General features: G+C 44.1%; 1 protein-coding gene across 1 annotated transcript in view; it reads right to left on the bottom strand.

The window, feature by feature from the left end:
* Positions 1–21,311, bottom strand: part of Gk5 (glycerol kinase 5) — a 67,693-nt gene that overhangs the window by 31,324 nt on the left and 15,058 nt on the right. The window contains exons 4-10 of the mRNA XM_005366666.2: positions 15,596–15,689; positions 13,702–13,833; positions 8,764–8,839; positions 4,149–4,210; positions 3,906–3,979; positions 3,641–3,701; positions 1,380–1,506 (exon numbers count right to left, since the gene is read on the bottom strand). Coding sequence (XP_005366723.1) covers positions 1,380–1,506; positions 3,641–3,701; positions 3,906–3,979; positions 4,149–4,210; positions 8,764–8,839; positions 13,702–13,833; positions 15,596–15,689 — 626 coding nt within the window. The remainder of the gene's footprint in view (positions 1–1,379; positions 1,507–3,640; positions 3,702–3,905; positions 3,980–4,148; positions 4,211–8,763; positions 8,840–13,701; positions 13,834–15,595; positions 15,690–21,311) is intronic.

Here is a 21,311-nt window from a genome sequence, read left to right as displayed (position 1 = left end):
GAGGCCAGCCTGGTCTACAAGAGCTAGTTCCAGGACAGGAACCAAAAGCTACAGAGAAACCCTGTCTTGAAAAATCCAAAAAAAAAAGAAAATAGGGCTGGATCCCAAGGCGTACAACCCTTGTCTAGCAGGTTAAAGCCTGTGTTTGATTCCCCAGCAGCCCACCAAATAAATAAATAATTGAGAAAAAGACAGATTTAGACTACAATAGTAAAATTTAAACAAATATAACATGTAATACAAATAAATATTTGGAAAGCTGACCAAAATAGCCTAATCCATCTAATTTTTTTTTATTAACATCTTTGGGTTTTTGTTTCTTGAGACATTTTTCTATATCACTCTGGCTGTCCTAGAACTTGCTCTGTAGACCAGTATAGTCTCAATCTCAGCAGTCCACCTGCCTCTGCCTCCCAAGTGCTGTCATTAAAGGTGTGTGCCACTGCCACCTGCAGACATCTTTATTTTTAATGCTGCTAACTTAATTCTTTTAATTAATGTAAAGGTAATGGGGATCAATTAACTATAATAATAAAAATATATCAGAGAATATTTTTAACATAAAATGGAAAATTAGAGCCGGGCAGTGGTGGTTTCAGCACTCTGGAGGCAGAGGCAGGCAGATCTCTATGAGTCTACAGAATGACTTCCAGGACAGCCAAGGCTACACAAAGAAATTCTGTCTCAAAAATAAAAAGAAAAGAAAAAAGAAAAGAAAAAAAGAAAAAAGCAAACTGAGCAAGTTAGTAAGCAGCACTCTTCCATGGCTTATGTATCAGCTCCTGCCTCCAGGTTCCAGCCCAGTTTGATTTCCTGTCCTGACTTCCCTTCATTATAGACCAGGACATGGAACTGTAAGCTGAAATAAACCCTTTCCTCCCCAAGTTGCTTTTGGTCATGGTGTTTTATCACAGCAATAGAAACCCTAACTAAAACAAATACTGATTATAAATAAATACATTAAGAGAAAATAAGAATATTCTAAAGCTTGTTATTTAAACAATGAATTTCTTTCTATAACTGTAGTTAGAACAGAGGTACAATACTACTAAGAGTACCACGATGTTCATTTGCTTGCCTTTGATATAGGAACTCAGTATATAGCTGTCCAGGAACACAGCATATGTGGTCAGGACAGCATCCTACTTCATTGTTCCAGTTGCTGGGATTAAAGTTGTGTCTATCTTGCCGGGAGTAGTGGTGCATGCCTTTAGTTCCAGCACTCAGGAAGCAGCGGCAGCCTGGTCTCTGAGTCTGAGGCCAGACTGGTCTACAGACCGAGTTTTAGGATAGTCAGGGGTGGGGTAGCGGCGGTACATATATCACAAAGAAACAGTATAATTTTTATCTTAGTAACAAGATATATCCTGATTATTTACCTCCATTAGCATGCTGAGGGCTGTTTCCTGTATTAATATCCAAAAATGTCCCGGTGCCCATGGTTAACTTCACGTCTCCTGTCTGGAAGCAGCACTCTCCAAACATGGCCGACTGCTGGTCACCAACCTGCCAAGGTCCGACGGTCAGATGCACACTCTAACAGCGCCTACCTACCAGAGTCCATCTCCCCTTACAGGAAGCTCAGGGCCATACTCCCTGCCTTTTTTTTTTTTTCTCGCCACTTCCTTAAGACAACAGCTGCATAGTTCATGGTTTCTCTGGGCAGCACTGCTGGCAGCTGACCAGTCTAAGGGTTTCTGGTGCCAATCTACTTCATGACTTTAATAAATGTAATTTTAGAAATGTCAGTATAAAAATTGTACCAAAAAACTGCCTTTCTATTTTCACCTCAGAGGTTTCATGCATTTGTCAAGATAACTGATCTCACAAATTTGTCCTTTACCAAGGGTAACAGGTACAATAAAGTGTGGAGTCTTACACCATCCATGTCATAAACAGCTATGTCCGTTTCTTCCTTTGTTTTTTCAAGACAGGGTTTCTCTGTATAGCCTTGGCTGTCCTGTAACTCCTTCTCTAGACCAGGCTGGCCTGACAATTCCGGGATCCACCTGACTCTGATTCCCAAGTGCTGAGATTAAAGGTGTGTGTCTCCACCACCTGGCCTAAAACTTCCCATTCCTTGTTTTAAAGTATTTAAATTTTGTTACCATGGCTACATGTAAACATACATAAAGCTGCTTATTTGACTCCCGACAGTCCCGGAAATCGACTCTCAGGCCTCACATGCACTCATGAGTTCTCTATACTGTTACACTTGGGACTCTATTTTTATTCTTCTTAGAGACAGGCTGCCATGTTTACCAGGGTAGCCTAGACCTCTTCTCGTGCCCCAGCCTCTGAGCAGCTAGGACTACTAGGCACACATCACTGCAGAGCGCTTGCCTTGTCTGCACCATGCGGCCATGGTCACTAGTACCATACTAAACAAAGAAATAAAATAAATAAAAATAGGGCTGGCAAGATGGCTCATCTGATAAATGCATTTGCCACTAACCCTGACACGGAGTTTGATCCTTGGGACCCCCACACGGTGGAAAGAGAGAACTAAGTCCTGGAAGTTGTCCTCTGATTTCTACATGCATGCCATGGTATGTACACACAGACATACAGACACATGCATACAAAAAATGTTTAAAAAATAAAAGATAAACCCTTTTTTAGGCTAAGCATAGTTGAACACACAATCCCAGCACTGGAGAGTCTGAAGGGAGCAATTTAAGTCAGAGGTAAGTCTGGACTAAATACAGAATCATGCCACTTACCCCCAAAAAACAATAAAAATAAAGTCACCTGAGCAGGGGAGCACATGCATGTAAACCCAGCCACTTTGGAGACTAAGTGGTTTACACAGAATTTAATGCTAGCTCAGGCTACATAATAAGACCCTGTTATTCATAAGTCAACAACTTCACTTTAAAAAACAAAGTAACCAAAGTGCCGCGCCCCCCCCCCCTTATTTTATTCATCTCAGCCATACCTTAATCTGAGAGTAAACCTATTCTCAGCAATTATTTTAGTTTTAGATGGGCATCTACCTGGGCAGTTGCATGCTAAGCAGTCTGTGACCGCTGACTCCAACTCCCTCCTCTGATGTCAATTGCTTATTTACTGAGTTGGGCTGCTCGGATGAAATGTAAATAGAGGCCCCTCACTGGTTTTAAAACCTCAGCATCAACAGAAGTAACATAGTCTTCAGAACACAGAATCTCTAGAAAATGTAACAGTTGGGTCTGGCTAGGCTACAGAGTCCTTCCATTGTAGAAGTCTGGCCAGTGGCCCTCCACCCAGAACACAAGGGATGCTTCTCATTCTATGTACAACCCTTTCAACTTAAAAGACACGAAAGAGCTCCTAGTTCTAACATCTGTTTCTTCTTCAGTGCTGATACTGAACCCAAGGCCCTCAGACATGGTGGCGAAAGCTCTAACTGAGACCCCACTGAGGACAACAGGCTCTCACTAAGTATCCCTGGCTATCCCAGAATGTGCTATATGGACCAGCCTTGAACTCTTAAAGATCTCCCTTCCATGCCGCCGAATACTGGGATTAAAGCCGTGAGCCACCACACCTGGCTCAGGCATTAGCTTTAGTCTACGGAAGACCTTGTGTTTCTCTTAAAGCTAGCTCCCAACCATCCAAACATATTCATTTAGTTTTCACCCCCATGTCTTCTACTTACCAAGGCAACCACTGGTATAGGCACACCAAATATCTCTTCATCCACCGATCCAAAATTATGGCTTCAAATAAGATTGATGAAAGAGTTAGTTGTTGCTCTGGATACAGTCATTCTAAAATCCAGCAAAATGCTTTTCACACAGGCTACAGAGTTACAGAGCGGATGCAGAAGCATCAAAAGCACAGAAAAAAAAATCCCTTTCCCCAGCAAAGCAAAAAGAATTCAAAGGCAGTTACGTTGGTCTGTGTCTGGTGCCCACATTTACCTTGTGTCCTTCACGGGAGGCAGGATGGAGAGCGGTAAGGAAACCATGGTGGCCATGAGCTTGCTCCAACACATCTGGGCATGAAAATACAGCGTCAGGATAGGCAAGCTTGAATGCATCAAACCTCTACCCACATTGCAAAAATCACATTGTACACAACAAACTACAATCAGTTAAAAAAAAGAATCTAGCCTGAATTACAGAAAAAGCTGGTGATTCAAAAAAGAAGATAAAAGTCTTTACCCCAAATGGATCAAAAAATCCAGTTGTACTGGCATTTGAATAATCCGTGGCAAACGCAGAACCTAAATTTACATTAGAAATAGCACACTTATTATCAGGTAATAGAAGTTGTCTAACCTTGGTATATAATCTAGACCGTTGTCTACCTTCAAATTCATCCTAAAATGAATGCTTGCAACATTCAAGTTTCCAGGAAAATTCTCACCAAATCTTTATGAACCTTTACAATTTTTTCTTTTAAGATTTTATTTAAAATTTTCAAAATTACAATGATGTATGTGTAGTGTATACATGTGTGTATCACGGCACACCAGTGCAGAGAAGAGGACAGTTCAGGCATCTGTTCTCCCTTTCCACCATGGGTCCCAGGGGTCAGATTTGGTCCTCAGACTAGGCAGCAGATGTCTTCCGGCTGGGCCTTCTCACCAGCACCCCTCCCCCATCACATACCACTGTCTGCATATGGAGGTCAGGGGACAACTTTCTGGAGGCAGCTCTCTACTCTGTGGGCTCTAGGGACTAGCTCAGGTCATCAAGCGTGGCAGAAGCCATCCTTACCAGTTAAGACATCGTACCAGCCCCTGAATGCTACAAAAGCAGTTGTATTAGATAAGGCTTGAGGATCCTGAGTTTGAAGGGAAGAGGTGTGAAGTGTTAACTACGCCCCAATCATACCCAAGTACAGTGTTACCCCTGCTTTGCTTATTTCTTTAAAATTTAAAGTTATATTTACTCTATGTGTATTAGTGTTTTGATTGTATGGATGTCCGTGCACCATACACAGCCTGGTGCCCTGGGAGTCAGAAGAGGGCCCTGGGTTCCTGCAACTGGAGTTAGGCATGGTTGTGAGCCAGCATGTGGGTCTCTGGCACTGAACAGCTGAGCCACCATAAGTCCCTTATTTTTTAAGTTAGCACACACACACACAAATCAATGTATTTCATCATGGCATTTTCATATATGTTACTACAGTTTATTCTAATTTGTCTCTCCCCATGCCCTTTTGATCTGATATCACATGTATTCCTTCATCCTCTTTGTTCCTCTCTCTGTCTCTGTGGCATGCTTAGAGTTCTCCAGTCACACGCCTGAGTGGGAAGGCCAGGCCATAGGCAATTCTCTTCTTGCTTGTTGAGCATTGCCCGGGCTGGTTTCCACCGTGGCCACACAGACCACCTTCCCAGCGGCAGCAGTGGATTCGGGCTCCTCTTCCCACATCCGCGGAGCATTTGCTGCCATTCATCATCTTTGTTTTGTTTTGGTTTTTATTTTATTTTGAGACAGGGTCTCTCTCTATTGGCTTGGATAGCCTGGAACTTGTTACGCAGACAATCTTGAGCTCACAGAGATTCACTTGTCTCTGCCTCCCAAAGGCAGGGATTAAAGGCCCGAGCCACCTGGCTTTATTTATCCTCTTGACAATAGCCACTCTGATCGGGGCAAAATGGAATTCAAAGCCACTTCAATTTGTGTTTTCCTCAGGACTAAAAATACTGAACACTTTTTAAAAAGTAATTGTTGGGCATTTCTTTTTCTTCTTTAAGATGATTTGGGGAAGGTTGTGCTTAAATCTTACATTCTTTAAATATTCGGATATTAATTCCTGGTCTGATGTGTAAGTGGCAAAGATTTTTTCCACTATGTAGGATGTTTAAGTGAATATTTCCTTGGCTGTGCAGAAGCTTTTCATTCCGAGCAATCCTATTGACCAATTATTGATATTATTCCAGGGCTAACAGAGTCCTTTCCAGAATATCCTGGTGCATTTTGCCTACATTATGTTCTAAGACTTTTAGTTTCATATCTGACATTAGGATCCTTTTTTTTTTAAAGGCTTATTTTCTTTTTATCTGTGTGTGTGTGTGTGTGTGTGTGTGTGTGTGTATGCACATGCACGTGTGCACACATAGATGAAGATGCCCACGAAGGCCAGAAGACGGCATGGGATCCCAGGAGCTGGAGCTGCAGACAGCTGTTAGCCACCTGATACACAGAGAACCAAACTCAGGTCTTCTGGAAGAGCAATAGCAAATATTTTTTAACCACTGAGCTATTTCTCTAGCCCCAAATAATCTGTGTGGGTTTTTTTGTCTTGTTTTTTGTTTGTTTGTTTGTTTGTTTGTTTGTTTGTTTTGAGACAGGGTTTCACTATGTAGTCCTGGCTATCCTGGAGCTTGCTATGTAGATTGGGCTGGCCTCCAACTCACAGAAATCAGCCTGTCCCTGCTTCTTGAATGATCGGATTAAAGGTGTGCACCCCACATCCAGCTGCTTTGTGTTATTTGTATTTTTGTTTTAAGACAGTCTTACTGTGTACCTCTGGCTGGGCTGGAACTTGCTATGTAGACCAGGCTGGTCTTGAACTTGAAGATCCACCTGCCTCTGAGTCCCAAGTTCAGGGACTACGGGAATGCAGCACCATATCCAGCTGGGATTGTTGTCTTCTAGCTCTGTGAAGAGTGTCATTGTGGGCTGAGGAGACGGCGCAATAAAGGTGCCTGCCACCAAACATCTGGCCCCACATGGAGGTCGGAGAAAACTGACTCTGGCAGTGTGTCTTTTGGCTCCCTCGGTGCGTTACCGCCATGTTCCTAGTTATTTCTCTAGTTGGCCACACTTGTTCTTTCCTTTCTGTCCCGTCGGTATTAAGGTCTTGCTGGTTTACTGTGCTGGACAAGATGGATTCCTTCTTAGTTTCCCTCTGTTGATCAACTCCTCTCATAAAATTTCTCCTTCCCTTATTCTTGTGATAGAGACTTCCTTTCTTCCTCGATGCATCTTCTGCATCGCTGGCTTGCAAGGCAAGGTCGGCCTGAGTCTGGCTGCCTTGAACTGTCCTTGTTTCTCCAGCATCTGTAAAAAAGCAGCTTGGCAGGGCGCAACACTCTTGGTTGGCGGTTTTCACTGTCGGGACTTGACAGCATCTTTCCATGAGGGATGTTGGCGGGGATCTACCACCATTCTGATGGTTCTGCTTTTCTAAGTGAGTTTGGCATTTTCTCCTCACAGCTTCCGGGGTTCCCTGCTTTGTGTTTTGGCATTTTAACTATACCACGAAAAGGTTCTTCTGTGGTGCTACCTATGTGGGATTCTAAGGGCTCCTTCTATGGGACATCTACTTCTTCCCTTGATGTAGGAAATTCTCTGCTGTAATTTCATTGAATAGATCATGCCTTTTAGGGTTTGTCTCTTCTATCCTGTGAATGTTTAGCTTTGGACTCCTGAAAACACCCCAGATATCTTGTCCGTTGTGGTCATATTTGTTCATTTTTCTCCTTATTGGTGTCTGGATGTCACAGCTCATGAACTTTGCCCTCTGTCCCTTTTATTCTTTCTTCTAGTTAGTCAAGCCCATCGGTGAACTCCTCTGTATTTTTTTATTTGATTCAGTGAGTTCTTCATTTCCAGCATTTCTATGCGTTGTTTTCCAGACACTCCATTTTCTCACTGAACTCTTCCTCCACGTGGTTGTCCAGATGGCTGATGTTTCCTTCTAGTGTGCTGGGCCTCCAATTCATCTGCTGGTTTGCATCCTCTTTCACGGTACCCGTCATTCTTTACCAATAAACTCGACATCGTCACCTCACATTCTACCTCCTTCGCCGTCCCTGATGAAGTTCAGTCACTGAGAAGTTATGGTCTTTTGAGGGAGTTATACTGGGTTTAATATGGCGCTTGTGTTTCTGCATTGCAATTTGGGTGGACCCTCCAGTTATATCTGAGGATTTTCTTAGGCAACCGGCTCTCGAAGGCTCAATCCCCAGTACGACTCAGAGAAGGGAACACAGAGTGCGTGTGAAAATGGCTGCTGTTCCCCTACTCCTCAGGGAACAGTGGGGCCCAAGCTGTGTGCAGCCACTGTCCGTCTCTGTCTCTCCCCTTTCGGGCTTCCCTTCAATTCCTTTGTAGGTTTGTGAAGCTCTTTCTCTCTTTGGAATAAAGTCTATTTCCTCTTATTCTGATTTCACTGTCGCACATGGGGGTGCTGCTTCTCGACCACCCCCCACCTTACCCGGAAGTCTCATTTTAGCTCTCTGAATTAACACTTCCCCAGGTCTCAGAATGTGAAATTTCATCAGTATTTTCAAACCATTTTCCTCTCCAGGAAAATGGAAATCAATCTGGCTTTACTGCAACACGCAGGTACCAGTATGCCGAATAGCTGGATGCTGGGGGCAGGTAACACACACAGTTACCAGTGTGCAGAATAGCAGGATGCTGGGGCACGCATGCAGGTACCATGGTGCAGAATAGCAGAACACTGGGGGCAGGTAACGCACGCAGTTACCAGTGTCCTGAATAGCAGAATGCTGGGACACACACCCAGTTACCAGTGTGCTGAACAGCAGAATGTCGGGTACGGAAAGAAAACCGTGGTGTAAATATTTTCTACTCTCCTTTAAGCAAATCTGGCCCCTTAGGCTTTTTTCCTTTTTTTGGTTTTTTGAGACTTGGTTTCTCTGTGTAACAGTTCTGACTGTCCTGGTACTTGCTCTATAGACCAGGCTGTCCCTGAACTTACAGAGATCTGCCTGCCTCTGCCTCCGAGTGCTGGGACTAAAGGCGTGCGCCGCCACCGCCCGGCAACTGCAACAGTGCGTGGGGTCCCCTTTACCTTTCGTGAGCTTGTGTAACAGCCACGTGTCAATAGTCCCGAAGCAGCAGTTGTCTTCTTCTACGGCCTTTCGCACCTAAAAACAGAAGAACGTTTGGTCGACTCAGACGGACTGCAGCATCCCGCACAGACAAAATACAGATCAACAGATAGCTGTAATCTCAATTATGAAAATACGCCCAGAAAGACTGTTTCTAGGATACATTCCAAAAGATTGCAGTTATCAGCGAATGGGCTTTAGAAGGGAGTGCCTCCTATCATCTATGTGATTCACTGAAAAATTTTAGTTTTACATCAACAAACACTTTTTCAAAAAGGGAAGCATGATTTTTTTTTAAATACACAAATATACTAGTATGACCCAAAGAAGTAATATTACATGTAATATTACACCATGGTTCAAGGGATAAATCCAACCTAACGCCTATTTATTTATTTATTTGGTTTTTCAACACAGGAATTTTCTGTAGCTTTGAAGCCTGTCCTGGAACTAGCTCTTGTAGACTAGGCAGGCTGGCCTTGAACTTACAGAGATCCGTGTGCGTGTGCCTCTGCCTCCCAAGTGCTGGGATCAAAGGCGTGCGCCACCACTGCCTGGCTCCTACAGCCTATTTTAAAAAACATTTATACACCCCTTACAACTGTTCCAAATACAGAGAGAACACCTGACTGTGGCATGCACAACCCATGTGATACACCTACAAGACAACCCTACACATACGTCTCAGAGAACATTGAGGAGGACGGGCTGGGAGACTAAAAGAGCCACAGGACCCAGACATCTATGGTAAGATAGTGTTTTCCATAAACGACAGGGCAGCGCGCCCGAGAACACAACAGTATGGCTAAAGAAGGTCGGAATCGCAGTATCATCGCATGCCAATGTGGATGGGAACTCTCATAAGGCCCCGTGCCTAAATGACAGCTACAGGCACTGGCTGTCAAAAGAGGAAGAATGAGTATTCTCTGGGCATAAGTCCCCGAAGGTTATGCAATCCCAAGTGGTGAGCTCCAAATATATACACACATAATATATGTGCAGTACTAAATGGATTAACAGGCTGTATTTATAGGTATGTACATGTTTGTATATAATAATAATAATAATAATAATAATAATTAATAATAATAATAATAGAAGAGGTCATGAATTTGAGATGGAGTGAAAAAGACATGGGAAGAGTCAGAGAGAAGAAAGGGGACAGAAATGATGTAAATGTAGCATTCATGTCTGAAATTCTCAAAAAACAAACAAAAAAAAAAACAAAACAAAAACCCCAACAGTTTTTAAACTGAAAAATCAAGGAGGGGGAGAAGGATGGTGAAATGACTCGGTGGTTACGAGAACTTCCTGAGGCGCAGGCGTGAGGCATTTCCTGAGGAGCTCACCACAGCCACCTGTACCTCCAGCGCTAGGGGATCCTCCACAGGCACCCACATGGGGCAAGAGCATGCACGCGCGCGTGAGCACGCACGTGCACGCACGCACACACACACGCACACACACACACACACACACTCCTACAGTGAGGGGGCAGTGAAAAAGTTCTCGATACAAAATCTTCCATGTATCAACTCAAAAGGATCTGGGCTGTGTGGTGCTCAGGGTACCGAAGAGATTCTCGGGAAAGCAGCAGAAAGAAAACTGTTAGCTTGTGTTTATGTCATCATTTTGTTAAGATAGTTTTTTTTTATAAGGTCTTTTACCTTCTCCCCTTTCCTGATGACTGAAGCCTAGATGGGTGTGTGACTTCCAGGAAATGGGAAGAACCTTATGATGCCCTATATACAAATGCTGGATTGCTGCCAGATTGTAGGTAGGTGGGAAGCCCAAAGCTGGGTATTATTTCTTTGATCAAAATGTTAATTACCATTTGCTTTGGTTTTGTGGTGGAAGCCTCAGACAGCCTAGTCAAGTGTTCTGGCACTAAATCACACTCCTGTTCCCAACCCCTGTTTTCTCTGGGGCTGGAGACTGAACCCAGTGCTTGGTTGTACTAAGCATATATTTATTCATCTGAGTTACATCTCCAGCTCTAATCTATTTTTATTTTGTTGTTGTTGTTTCGTGACAAGGTTTCTCTGTGGCTTTGGAGTCTGTCCTGGAACTAGCTCTGTAGACCAGGCTGGTCTCGAACTCACAAAGATCCGCCTGCCTCTGCCTCCCGAGTGCTGGGATTAAATGTGTGCGCCACCACCGCCCGGCCTAATCTATTTTTAAAGGTCTATTTTTATTTTATGTTGATGAGTGCTTGTTTGCCTGAATGTGTGTATGTGCTGAAATCTATCCACAGAGGCCAGAGGACAGTGTTGGGTTCCCAGGAACTGGAATTGCAGACAGTTATGAACCATCAGATGGATGCTGGGAACTGAACCTAGGAACTGCATCTGACCATTGAGCCATGGCTCTAGTTCCTCCACTCTTTTAATGGCTAAAACTTCAAATGATGCTTTGAAAATGGCAGTATCATAGATGATGAACTTTATCCAAGGTGCAATTATTGTTAATTGAAAACTTCACCCAAACACTTGCTGTAGGAATTCCTACCACCAGTAGCCTTTAAATTACCCGTTCACTTGGACAAGGCCCCTTAAATACTATTTATGCTGATGTAAAGCATGCCTCTGGCCTCTTTTCCAGCTGCAGGATTTGGTTGCTGTTCCCTGTTCCAGCAGAGAACTGTGATCTGTGAGTCTACCCCTAAATAAATCACCCTCTATTATTCTCAAGTCTGAGCTGGTGTGGGATTTCTTTTAAGCATCCTTCTTCAAACACTGTGACAGTTACAGCTGATGTGACAATTTTAATTGTCAACTTGACTCAAACTAGAATCCTCTGTAAAGAGAGAGTCAGAGAGGGACGGTCTAGGTTAGGTGGGCAAGCCTGTGAAGATGTTGTAGGCAGGCCTGTGGATGTCCTGATTACCTTGTTAACGTAGGTACACAGCCTAAGAGGGCTCTGCCATTCCCTGTGTGGGTCTGTCTATAAACATGGAGGAAGTACCAGGTATGGTGGCACACACCTTGAATCCGAGCACTTGAGGGAGAGGCAGATGAATCTCGACAATTTCTAGGCCAGCCTGGTCTTTATAGAGAGTTCCAGGACAGCCAGGAGTAGAGAGACCCTGTCTCAAAAAACCAGAAACTAAAGCAAGTGAGAAAGTGTGCTAAGAACTGGCAAGGCAGCGTGCATTCTTGTTCTGTGCTCCTGATGAAGGATGCAATGGGACCAGTTTTCTCCAGCTTCCACCATGAGTGTGTCTCTGCTGTGATGAACTGAAGCCTGGAACTACAGGCTGGAGTAAATGCTTTCTGCCATACGTTGTATTTGTCAGGGTATTTCATCACAGCCACTGGATGTAAACTCAGACAGTTGCCTTGGCAACTTACAATGATCTCTCTGAAAATCATTATTGAAGATCATTATTATCTCAATATTGTTGGTTTAAAAATTAATGAAGAGTCTGTGTCATGATATTGAAAAAAACATGTATTTTATGACAAAAAACTATATAAAATTCAAATTTTAGAATCTCTAAGTAAAGCCGGGTGGTGGTGGCGCATGCCTTTAATCCCAGCACTTGGGAGGCAGAGGCAGGTGGATCTCTGTGAGTTTGAGACCTAACTACAAGAGCTAGTTCCAGGACAGGCTCCAAAACCACAAAGAAACCCTGTCTCGAAAAACCAAAAAAAAAAAAAAAAAAGAATCTCTAAGTAAAGTTTGAATAGAATTCAGCTGTATTTGTTCAAGTTACAAAAGTTGAGCAGCTGTGCCATAGATCGCAAGGTCCTCAATTCGTAAAGTATTATTCTCTAACCATTCAGCGAAGTACAACAGTCAAAACAGCGAAGAACCAGGTCAGAAGCACGCCAAAGGAAAAAAAAAGGGGGGATCAAAATACTTTTACACTAAATAATACAGAAGAAGTTGAAATTCTGGATATTATTAGGAGACTAAAAAATAATTTCTTGCTGGGCAATGGTGGCACACACCTTTAATCCCAGCACTTGGGAGGCAGGGGCAGGAACATCTCTGTGATTGTTCAAGGCCAAGAGACAGTTCCAGGACAGGCTCCAAAGCTACAGAGAAACCCCGTCTCAAAAAACAAAACAAAACAAACAACCAAAAACACAAAAAACACAAAACAAAACAAAAAACCGGAGTCAGATATTAGGGTGTAACAGCTGAGAGATCAGAGAAGCAGTACAGCCAGCCACTAGAGAGACCTTTTACCTCTACCAAATCCTCAGCCCAAAAGGGGGATTTTGTCCTCAGACTGCATATGAGATCCTCTCTCCTCCCACTTATATTCCTCTCTCCTCCCGGCTCGGCTATGTCCCTTCCTGTCTCTACCTCCCTAGTGCTGAAATTAAACACAGGGGACTCCCAAGCACTGGGATTAAAGGTGTGTGCCACCACCACCTGGCCTGGTGGCTTAGCTCTGCACTCTGATCTTTAGGCAAGCTTTATTTGTCTACACTCACCCAAAGAGCTGAGGACCTATGGAGGTCACCGGCCAGGACACACACCCACTAAAAGACTGACAGGTAACGGTAAGGTTGTAGGATGCACCCCCTTCATGGATGTCATCTCATCATCTCCCCAATGTGGCCAAGGCTAGCTTCAAACTGACTGTCAGTCTCCTGCCTCAGCCTCCCGAGTGCCCAGCTATATTAGAGCACTTGACCCAGGTGGTGTCTGTCACACAGACGTTTATTCCACAAGGCACCACCGAGGGGCATGCTTCGGTTTTGACCACTCTTCTGCAGGTGCTCTGACGCCAGAATGATCTCAAACATGGGACCAAGTGCAGACTGTGTCCTCGACCTCAGCAACACTGAGTACTTCCTTTCCCCAAGCAGCTGATGACTGTTCTCATGCTTCGAATTTTTCTTCTCCACAGTCACGATTCCTCGTCACACGCAATCTTTTCTTACCTCAGATAGGTTTTGTAAAATCCAGATCAGCCTTAAGGTGACATGCTGGGTGGTGAAATTGAAGCGACTGGCTGTTGACAATAATTTACTTCTACTGAAAAAGTGAAGAACTTGACAGGCACCACGCAACAGCTGTTTAAAAAAAAAAACATGTTTTTTAAGAAAACACAATTAACGGTACTTAATCCCTGCCGGGTTTTTTTGTTGTTGTTGTTTTTGTTTTGTTTTGGCGACAGGGTCTTATTGTGTAGTCCTGACTGGCCTTGAACAAACACAGAGATCCACCTGCTTCTGCCTTCCAAGCACTGGGATTAAATTCATGTGTGCCACCACGTCTAATTTAATCACTTTTGTTTATTTTAATATGAGTGCCTTATTGACTTTCTTCCAGAAGAGGTCATCAGATCCCAGTATAGATGGTTGCAAGTCTCCACATGGTTGCTGTCAATTGAACTCAGGACTTCTGTAAGAGCAGCTAGTGCTCTTAAACTCCAAGCCCACTCTCCAGCCCTTAAGTAGTTTCTTATAAAATAAAATGCAGAGGCTGGAGAGGTGGCTTGGTGGTTAAGGGTATTTGTTGCTCTTGTAGAGCACCGGGCTCAGTTCCAACACCCCCACATAATGGCTAACAGCCTTCTGTAACTCCGGCTCCAGAGGATTCGATACCTTCTTCTGACATCTGTGGGCACCGGGCACACATGTGGTGCACATACATCCATGCAGACAAAACACTCATGCATGTAAAACAAAAACAAATAAGTCTTTAAAAAATATTTTTTAAGAACAAACAACAACACAAAGTGGAGCCAGGTGCAGTGGTGCATACTTCAACCTCAGCAGCTGGGAGGCAGGTAGGAAGACCACAAGTTCAAAGTCAGTCTGGGCTCCGTAACAAGTTCTAAGTTAGGGGCTACACTGGAGACACTGGGCTAAAGGAAACAAATGGGAGATGGATCCGAGGTGCAGGGGCTTCTTGTGCACAGAAGAGGACTAAGTTCTGATCCCCAGGACCAACATAAGTGCCATGAGGGTGTGGAGGCCCACCTGGAACTCCCCAGACTCCTGCACCAGTGCAGAACACTACTGTAGCTAAGGCACCAACCACAGGGCATCAGAAGGCGACACCGGCAATACTGCATCTCGGTGATGACGCCAGATGCAGCAGGCTGCACCCTGTCTGAGGGGCCAGAAAACTGCGTTTTCCTCAATAGTGTGGGGCTTGACAGAAATGACACAACAGCAACCAGTGCACGCTGTTTTTACTGTCATTGTCATCACTGCCCACCCTTCACCGGTGGTCAGCAAGGCACCAGGTGTATCGTGCAGAACTGTGAAGTCCGCTAGCTGTCAATATCCACTTTGTTAGAAACGATGACGCAGTTTGGTCATTTTGGTTCACGTAGTCCATATCTTTTTCCTTTACCCAGGCAGAAACACAAATTCCCTTAATCACATGACACATAGATCCAATCCGAAACCCCTCCAGCCTTCCTGAGGGCCAGTAGTGACGTGCTTAAATCTACTGCAAATGCTCCTGGGGGTTAGTATTACATCTCACTTTTGGGAAAATGTATGATTGATTCTTTTAGTCTTAATGTCCTAAAACATAAAAGGTAGGGGACTCGGGCCTGGAGGGATGGCTCAGCGTTTAAGAGCACTGACTGCTCTTCCAGAGGACTGGGGTTCAGTTCTCAGCACTCAGCACTCACATGGAAGCTCACAACTGCCTGTAACTCCAAGATCTGACACCATTACACACAATGCAGGCAAAACACCAATGCACATTAACAATTAAATTAATTAATTAAAATGAAAAAAGGGTAGATTTAAAACTAAATCTATAGCTAAGAGACATTTATAGTTAAAAGTAAAAACACGTGACTAAAAAAATTACCTTCATTACAAGAGAATTATTCCAGGATTTTACAAGGCCAGCCGCCCTTAGGTCTTGCCAACTAATGAAGTTGTGAAAATGATGTCCTGTTTTCCTGAGAAAGAAGGAAATAGTAAAGTATAAATCAGATACTATACTTTGGTCAGCCACAGAGGGCTAGGGATATTGGCAGGACACTAGCTAGAATGTGTGAGGCCCCAGGCTCAACCCCTAGCATAAAAAAAAAAATCTGCTAAAAGAGAAAACAAAAACAACAACAACAAGACGCACTATAATTTCAAAATACAATCAAGTAAATAAAACTTTCTATTGAATTCTCTTTGGTTTTTATTAATTAAAAAACATGGCTTAACAATTATGTGACAATTATTCAGCTCTTAAGAGTCTGAAGCAGGAAGACAGCCACAAGTTTCAGGCTAGCCTGGGATACAGAGTGAGACCTTGTTTCATAAGCCACGCAGTCCCCAACAAACCAGAAATATTATCTACACACATTGTATCAGATTTTGAATAGACTTTACCCCAAAAGACTATTCTTTTGAAACAATGTATACTTTCTTTTTTGGGGGGGGGTGTTTCAAGACAGGGTTTCTCTGTGTAGCTTTAGAGGCTGTCCTGGAACTAGCTCTTATAGAACAGGCTGGCCTCGAACTCACAGAGATCCTCCTGCCTCTGCCTCTGAGGGCTGGGATTAAAGGCCTGGGCCACCACTGCCCAGCTGAAACAACGTATACTTTCAATAACAAAATTACTTGACAAGGCCTTTGAAAAAGCTCTATGTCCTGGCACCATTGCACACACCCTTAATTTCTGGCACTACAGAGCCAGGCAAATTTCTGAGTTCTAGCCCAATCTGGTCTACACAGCAAGCTCCAGGTCAGCCAGGGCTGCATGGCAAGATTCCATCTCACAAAACAAAAAATAAAACAAACAAAATGTCAATGGTTCCCCCTTCCTCATGTTCACCTTGGCACAATCATGTACAAACTTCCGACCACGGCAGATCTAGGGCACCCCTCAGCCTCTCCACATCTCTCAGCTTTAGAACTGGGCATCTAAGATGATTACCAAGATGTATCCAACAAAGAGAAGTCCAGGACCAGTGAGATGGCTCAGCAGTGAAAGAGCTGGCTGCTGAGCCTGATAACCTGAGTTCAAAGACAAAAGTACATACTGGAAGGAAAGAACCAGTTCCCAAAAGTGCCCCCAGGCCTGTGGCACACGCCTTTAATTTCAGAACTAAGGAGACAGAGGCAGGTGGATCTCTGAGTTTGAGGCCAGCCTGGTCTACAAGAGCTAGTTCCAGGACAGGCTCCAAAGCTACAGAAAAACCCTGTTTGGAAAAAAAAAAAGCCCCCTCCCCCAAAAAAAGAAGAAGGTGCCTCTACACACACAGTGACATGCTGTGGGATTATGCTCTTGTACACCGTAAAGATTTGTCACTTATATTTGATTTAATAAAACACTGATTGGTCAATAGCCAGGCAGGAAGTGTAGGTGGGGCGACCAGACTAGGAGAATTCTGGAAAAAGGAAAGGCAGAGCCGCAGTCTTCATCCAGAAGAAGAAGCAAGACAAGAAAGCCTTACTGAGAAAGGGTACCAAGCACGTAGCTAAACATAAATAAGAATTATGGGTTAGCCGGGCGGTGGTGGCGCACGCCTTTAATCCCAGCACTCGGGAGGCAGAGGCAGGAGGATCTCTGTGAGCTCGAGACCAGCCTGGTCTACAAGAGCTAGTTCCAGGACAGGCTCCAAAACCACAGGGAAACCCTGTCTCAAAAAACCAAAAAAAAAAAAAAGAATTATGGGTTAAGTTGTAAGAGGGAAGAACAAACCAAACAGTTTGTAATTAATAGAAGCCTGTGTGTTTATTTGGGACTGGATGGCTGTGGGATTAGGCAGGACAGAAACTTCTGTCTACACTGACACATGGCCACACTCACACATATCACATACACATACAGACACACACGCAATAATATTTGTGTGTGGGTGTTGTCTGCAAATGTCTGCATACCACATGAAGAGCCTACAGAGGCCAAAGGAGGTCATTGATCCCCTAGAATTTGAGTGTAGTAACCATATTAGATGGCTATTAGCCATCATGTGGGTGCTGAGAATCAAACATAGGTCCAGTTCACAATAATAAAAATTTTTAAAAGAAAGAAGATAGAAAAATTGAAGCCAGGCATGGTGACGCATGCCCGTAATCTCATTTGGAGACTTGAAGCAGGAAGACCGCAGTGAGCGCAAAGCCAGCCTGATCTACCTGGGGTAGAGTGAGACCTTATCTCAGAATTAATTATCTTCCAGGGGTGGTGGTGAATACAGGCAGGAAGCTAAACAGGCAAGAGTTCAAGGCCTACCTGGGCTACACCGTTCTCTTTAAAAGAGCAAGACAAAGCAAAGAAAAAATCTAGCAAATCCTGAGTCAATACTGCAGTAATAGTACGGAGCTAATAAACACAGAAGAAAGCTGCCTTCTTCTGAGACCCCTGCAAGTTACCTGCTGGTATGTACTAATATTTTCCTTTTAAAAATTATTTTTAATTTTTATTTTTACAGTGCTGGGGATTGAAGCTGGGACCGAGATAAATACCCCAGCCCTGACTTCTATCAAAGCACAAGTTGTCTTCAATGTCAATTTAACCATCTTCAATTCCTAATTCCCCAGCATCCACCCGAGCAGCCCATCCCCCTTGCCACTTCGTCACTGCTTTCCGCAAACACTTCTGAAGATATTTGTTCCAGAAGATGAGACAGAGCGATGAACAGAACACAGGCATTTCTGCTATGGTGAATATACTTTTGCCATGGGACTCAAATAATCATCCCATTGCTTGACAACAGGAACAAGCGCCATGAAGGAGAAATACAGGCACCTGAGTGTAGGGACAACCTGAGTTAGGGTCAAGCTGCCTGTAGGGAGGAAGGGAAATTGGCTCTGAGGAGCCAGAGTGTGAACAAGGAGGTGAGTGCTCGGACACGATGGCTGTCGAGTGTTCAAAGGTCCGGAGGCAGGTGAAGCACTGAAGAGCTGAAAGGCTAACAGGGCTGAAGGGGAGAAAAATCACAAGATGGAAATGGGGTTAACTCAAAACACCAAACAATCTAGAAGCTGATCTCAAGTGTTGGTATTCATTCAGCATAGAACTCGGTGAGCTTTATCTCTATAAGAGGAGAAAACAAGATAGGAACATGAGGACAGTATCATTAACAAACTGCCTTCAATCCTGGCAACACCTCACCCTTCCGTGGCCTGTTAGCATACTTGGTATCAGAAACAATAACACAAACATGGCTACAGTGAAAGCCACATTTGGCAAGGAATTGAGTAGTTTATATGGGGTGAGGGCGAATATAATCCCCGAGGGCATCGCCTTTGGAGCCAGTTTCGCCAGCCGGCTGAGAACCTCAACAGTTCCTACCCAGTCTGTGACTCATTTTACACTGCTAATTGGCACACACCCTGATCTGGGGTTGGCTGGCAGACTCTCCCTGAGAGACTCAGCCGCCGAAGAAACAAACAAGTCGTGATTTTTTTCAAAAGCAGCAAAATGGAGGAAATCCAACTTATAATTATTGCAGAAGGCGAACTAAGCACACCATGGACTAAATATGAAAAAAGGAAGGTTTAGCTCAAAAGAATATGAGAAAATGAAGGACTGGAAAACATTAACACCGAGCTTCCTGGCTTTGTGGGAGCGGGGCGTGTGTGGGGGGGGGTTTCAAGGAGAAAACAAGAAGTTCCAAGTTTTAAACTTCTAGATATGAATATCAGAAGGAAAATCAGTTCCCAAGGCCATGAAGACAGGAATGTACCATGGTCAAAAAAAAAAAAAAATCAAAGCCCAACATGATGGCTCACACCTGCCATCTCTGAATTCAGGAGGCTGAAGAAAGAGCATTCTCACAAAATTTGAGGGCAGTTTGGGCTTTTGAGTGAAAGCTCAACTTAAACCTACACAGCCAGGGAGATGGCCGTGGGCAAAAAGCCAAGAGGAGGGTGTATTTGTAATCCCAGAACTGGAGAGGCAGCAACCAGAGGACCCCTCGGTGCTTACTGACCAGACAGTCTACCAATTGGTCAGTTCCAGGATCTGTTAAAAAAAAAAAAAAAAAAAACCCAACTCAAAACCAACAGAGGAAGACACCCAGTGCTGACCTTTGGCCTCTATACATGTGTGCTCACATACACACACACATACACACACACACACACACACGAGTTAGAGAGAGAAAGAACAGGAAGGGAGGTACTGACTGGACTGGAACAAACAATGACTGTTGCACGGGTTCCAGACGGTCCGTCTCTCAGAGGAACACTACAAACCTCCTGCTCACTCTGAGCTATCTAAGTTGGGGCTGACTTTGTCATTTATGGGAAGCAGGTGGACATGGCCATCATGACACGCCACAGTGGTTCACTACCACCCAGTGGACAGAATAAGACTTCATTATTGCCGGGTGGTGGTGGCGCACACATTTAATCCCAACACTCAGGAAGTAGAGGCAGGCGGATCTCTGTGAGTTCGAGGCCAGTCTGGTCTACAAGAGCTAGTTCCAGGACAGGCTCCAAAGCTACAGAGAAACCCTGTCTCAAAAAACCAAAAAAAAAAAGAGAGAAAGAAAGAAAGAAAGGAAGAAAGAAAGAAAGAAAGAACTCTATTATTTCATCATAAAACAAGGATGGGGTGTATACATTTCTTCAAAGCATGTCCCTGTTTCAGATTCTGCCAGCAAAAGTTTTTCCAAAATTCATAAAATACAAACATTTCAAGACAGAAAAAAAGGATATTGAAGAAAACAAACCTCATAATAACCTGTTTGACTGCTACACCAGTTCGGTACCTGAACTATCTCAGAGCCTGACCTGATTTTTCTAAAATTAAAATGTTGTCCCACTGTCACAGAAACACTGCTGCCTTCCTGCCATGATGACAGAGCAACCTGAAGACAACAATTTAAGGGACCAATGACCTCATCTCCAACTCCAACTGGCAGGGCTATCTCCAGCAAATCCCTTCCCGGGAAACCCTCTCACACATGTCCCCACACATCCCCAGCATACACTTTCCAAATCTGCCCTGGTATTGCCAGCCTTCCTCCCGGCCCGAAGCTCTTTAAGGCTGGGAGGGAAGAAAACCTCAGTGTAAGACTGTGGTCTGCTTCTCTTTCCTTCACATAGTGTCTACTGAAGAAAACAGCCTGTTTCTGGAGGCTTCTGCTGGCAATTTTTCAGTGTCATGGAGACATCTGAGTTTGTCCCGAGGGGCGGGACATCTACAATGCACAAATCATCCACCATCTTGAAAAGGAACACCCAAGAAAAAGTGCCAAGGCTGGGTCTGCTGATCACTCAGGTTTCTACAGTGTTGTAGTTTTGCGTTTGTTTCTGAGACAAAATTTCATGAGATAGCCCAGGCTAGCCATGGCTAGAGTAGTCTCTTCCTGCGTCAGTCATCTGAGTGCTTGGATCACTGGCGTGAGCCACCAAACCTAGCTACATTTCAAAAGCCAGATCCTTGGGAATTCAGACTTAACTCCTCCCTCTCATCTTTTGCCTGACTGCCCAAGCTCATGGAGTCCAGAGCTTTGACTCAAAAAAAAATCTTAAGAGTTTTGTGCCGGGCGATGGTGGCGCACGCCTTTAATCCCAGCACTCGGGAGGCAGAGGCAGGCGGATCTCTGTGAGTTCGAGACCAGCCTGGTCTA

This window comes from Microtus ochrogaster, unplaced genomic scaffold, assembly GCF_000317375.1.
Source record: "Microtus ochrogaster isolate Prairie Vole_2 unplaced genomic scaffold, MicOch1.0 UNK12, whole genome shotgun sequence".
Classification (NCBI taxonomy): domain Eukaryota; kingdom Metazoa; phylum Chordata; class Mammalia; order Rodentia; family Cricetidae; genus Microtus; species Microtus ochrogaster.
The sequence above is the reverse complement of the archived record's forward strand: the minus strand, read 5'-3'. Positions and strand labels throughout refer to the sequence as shown.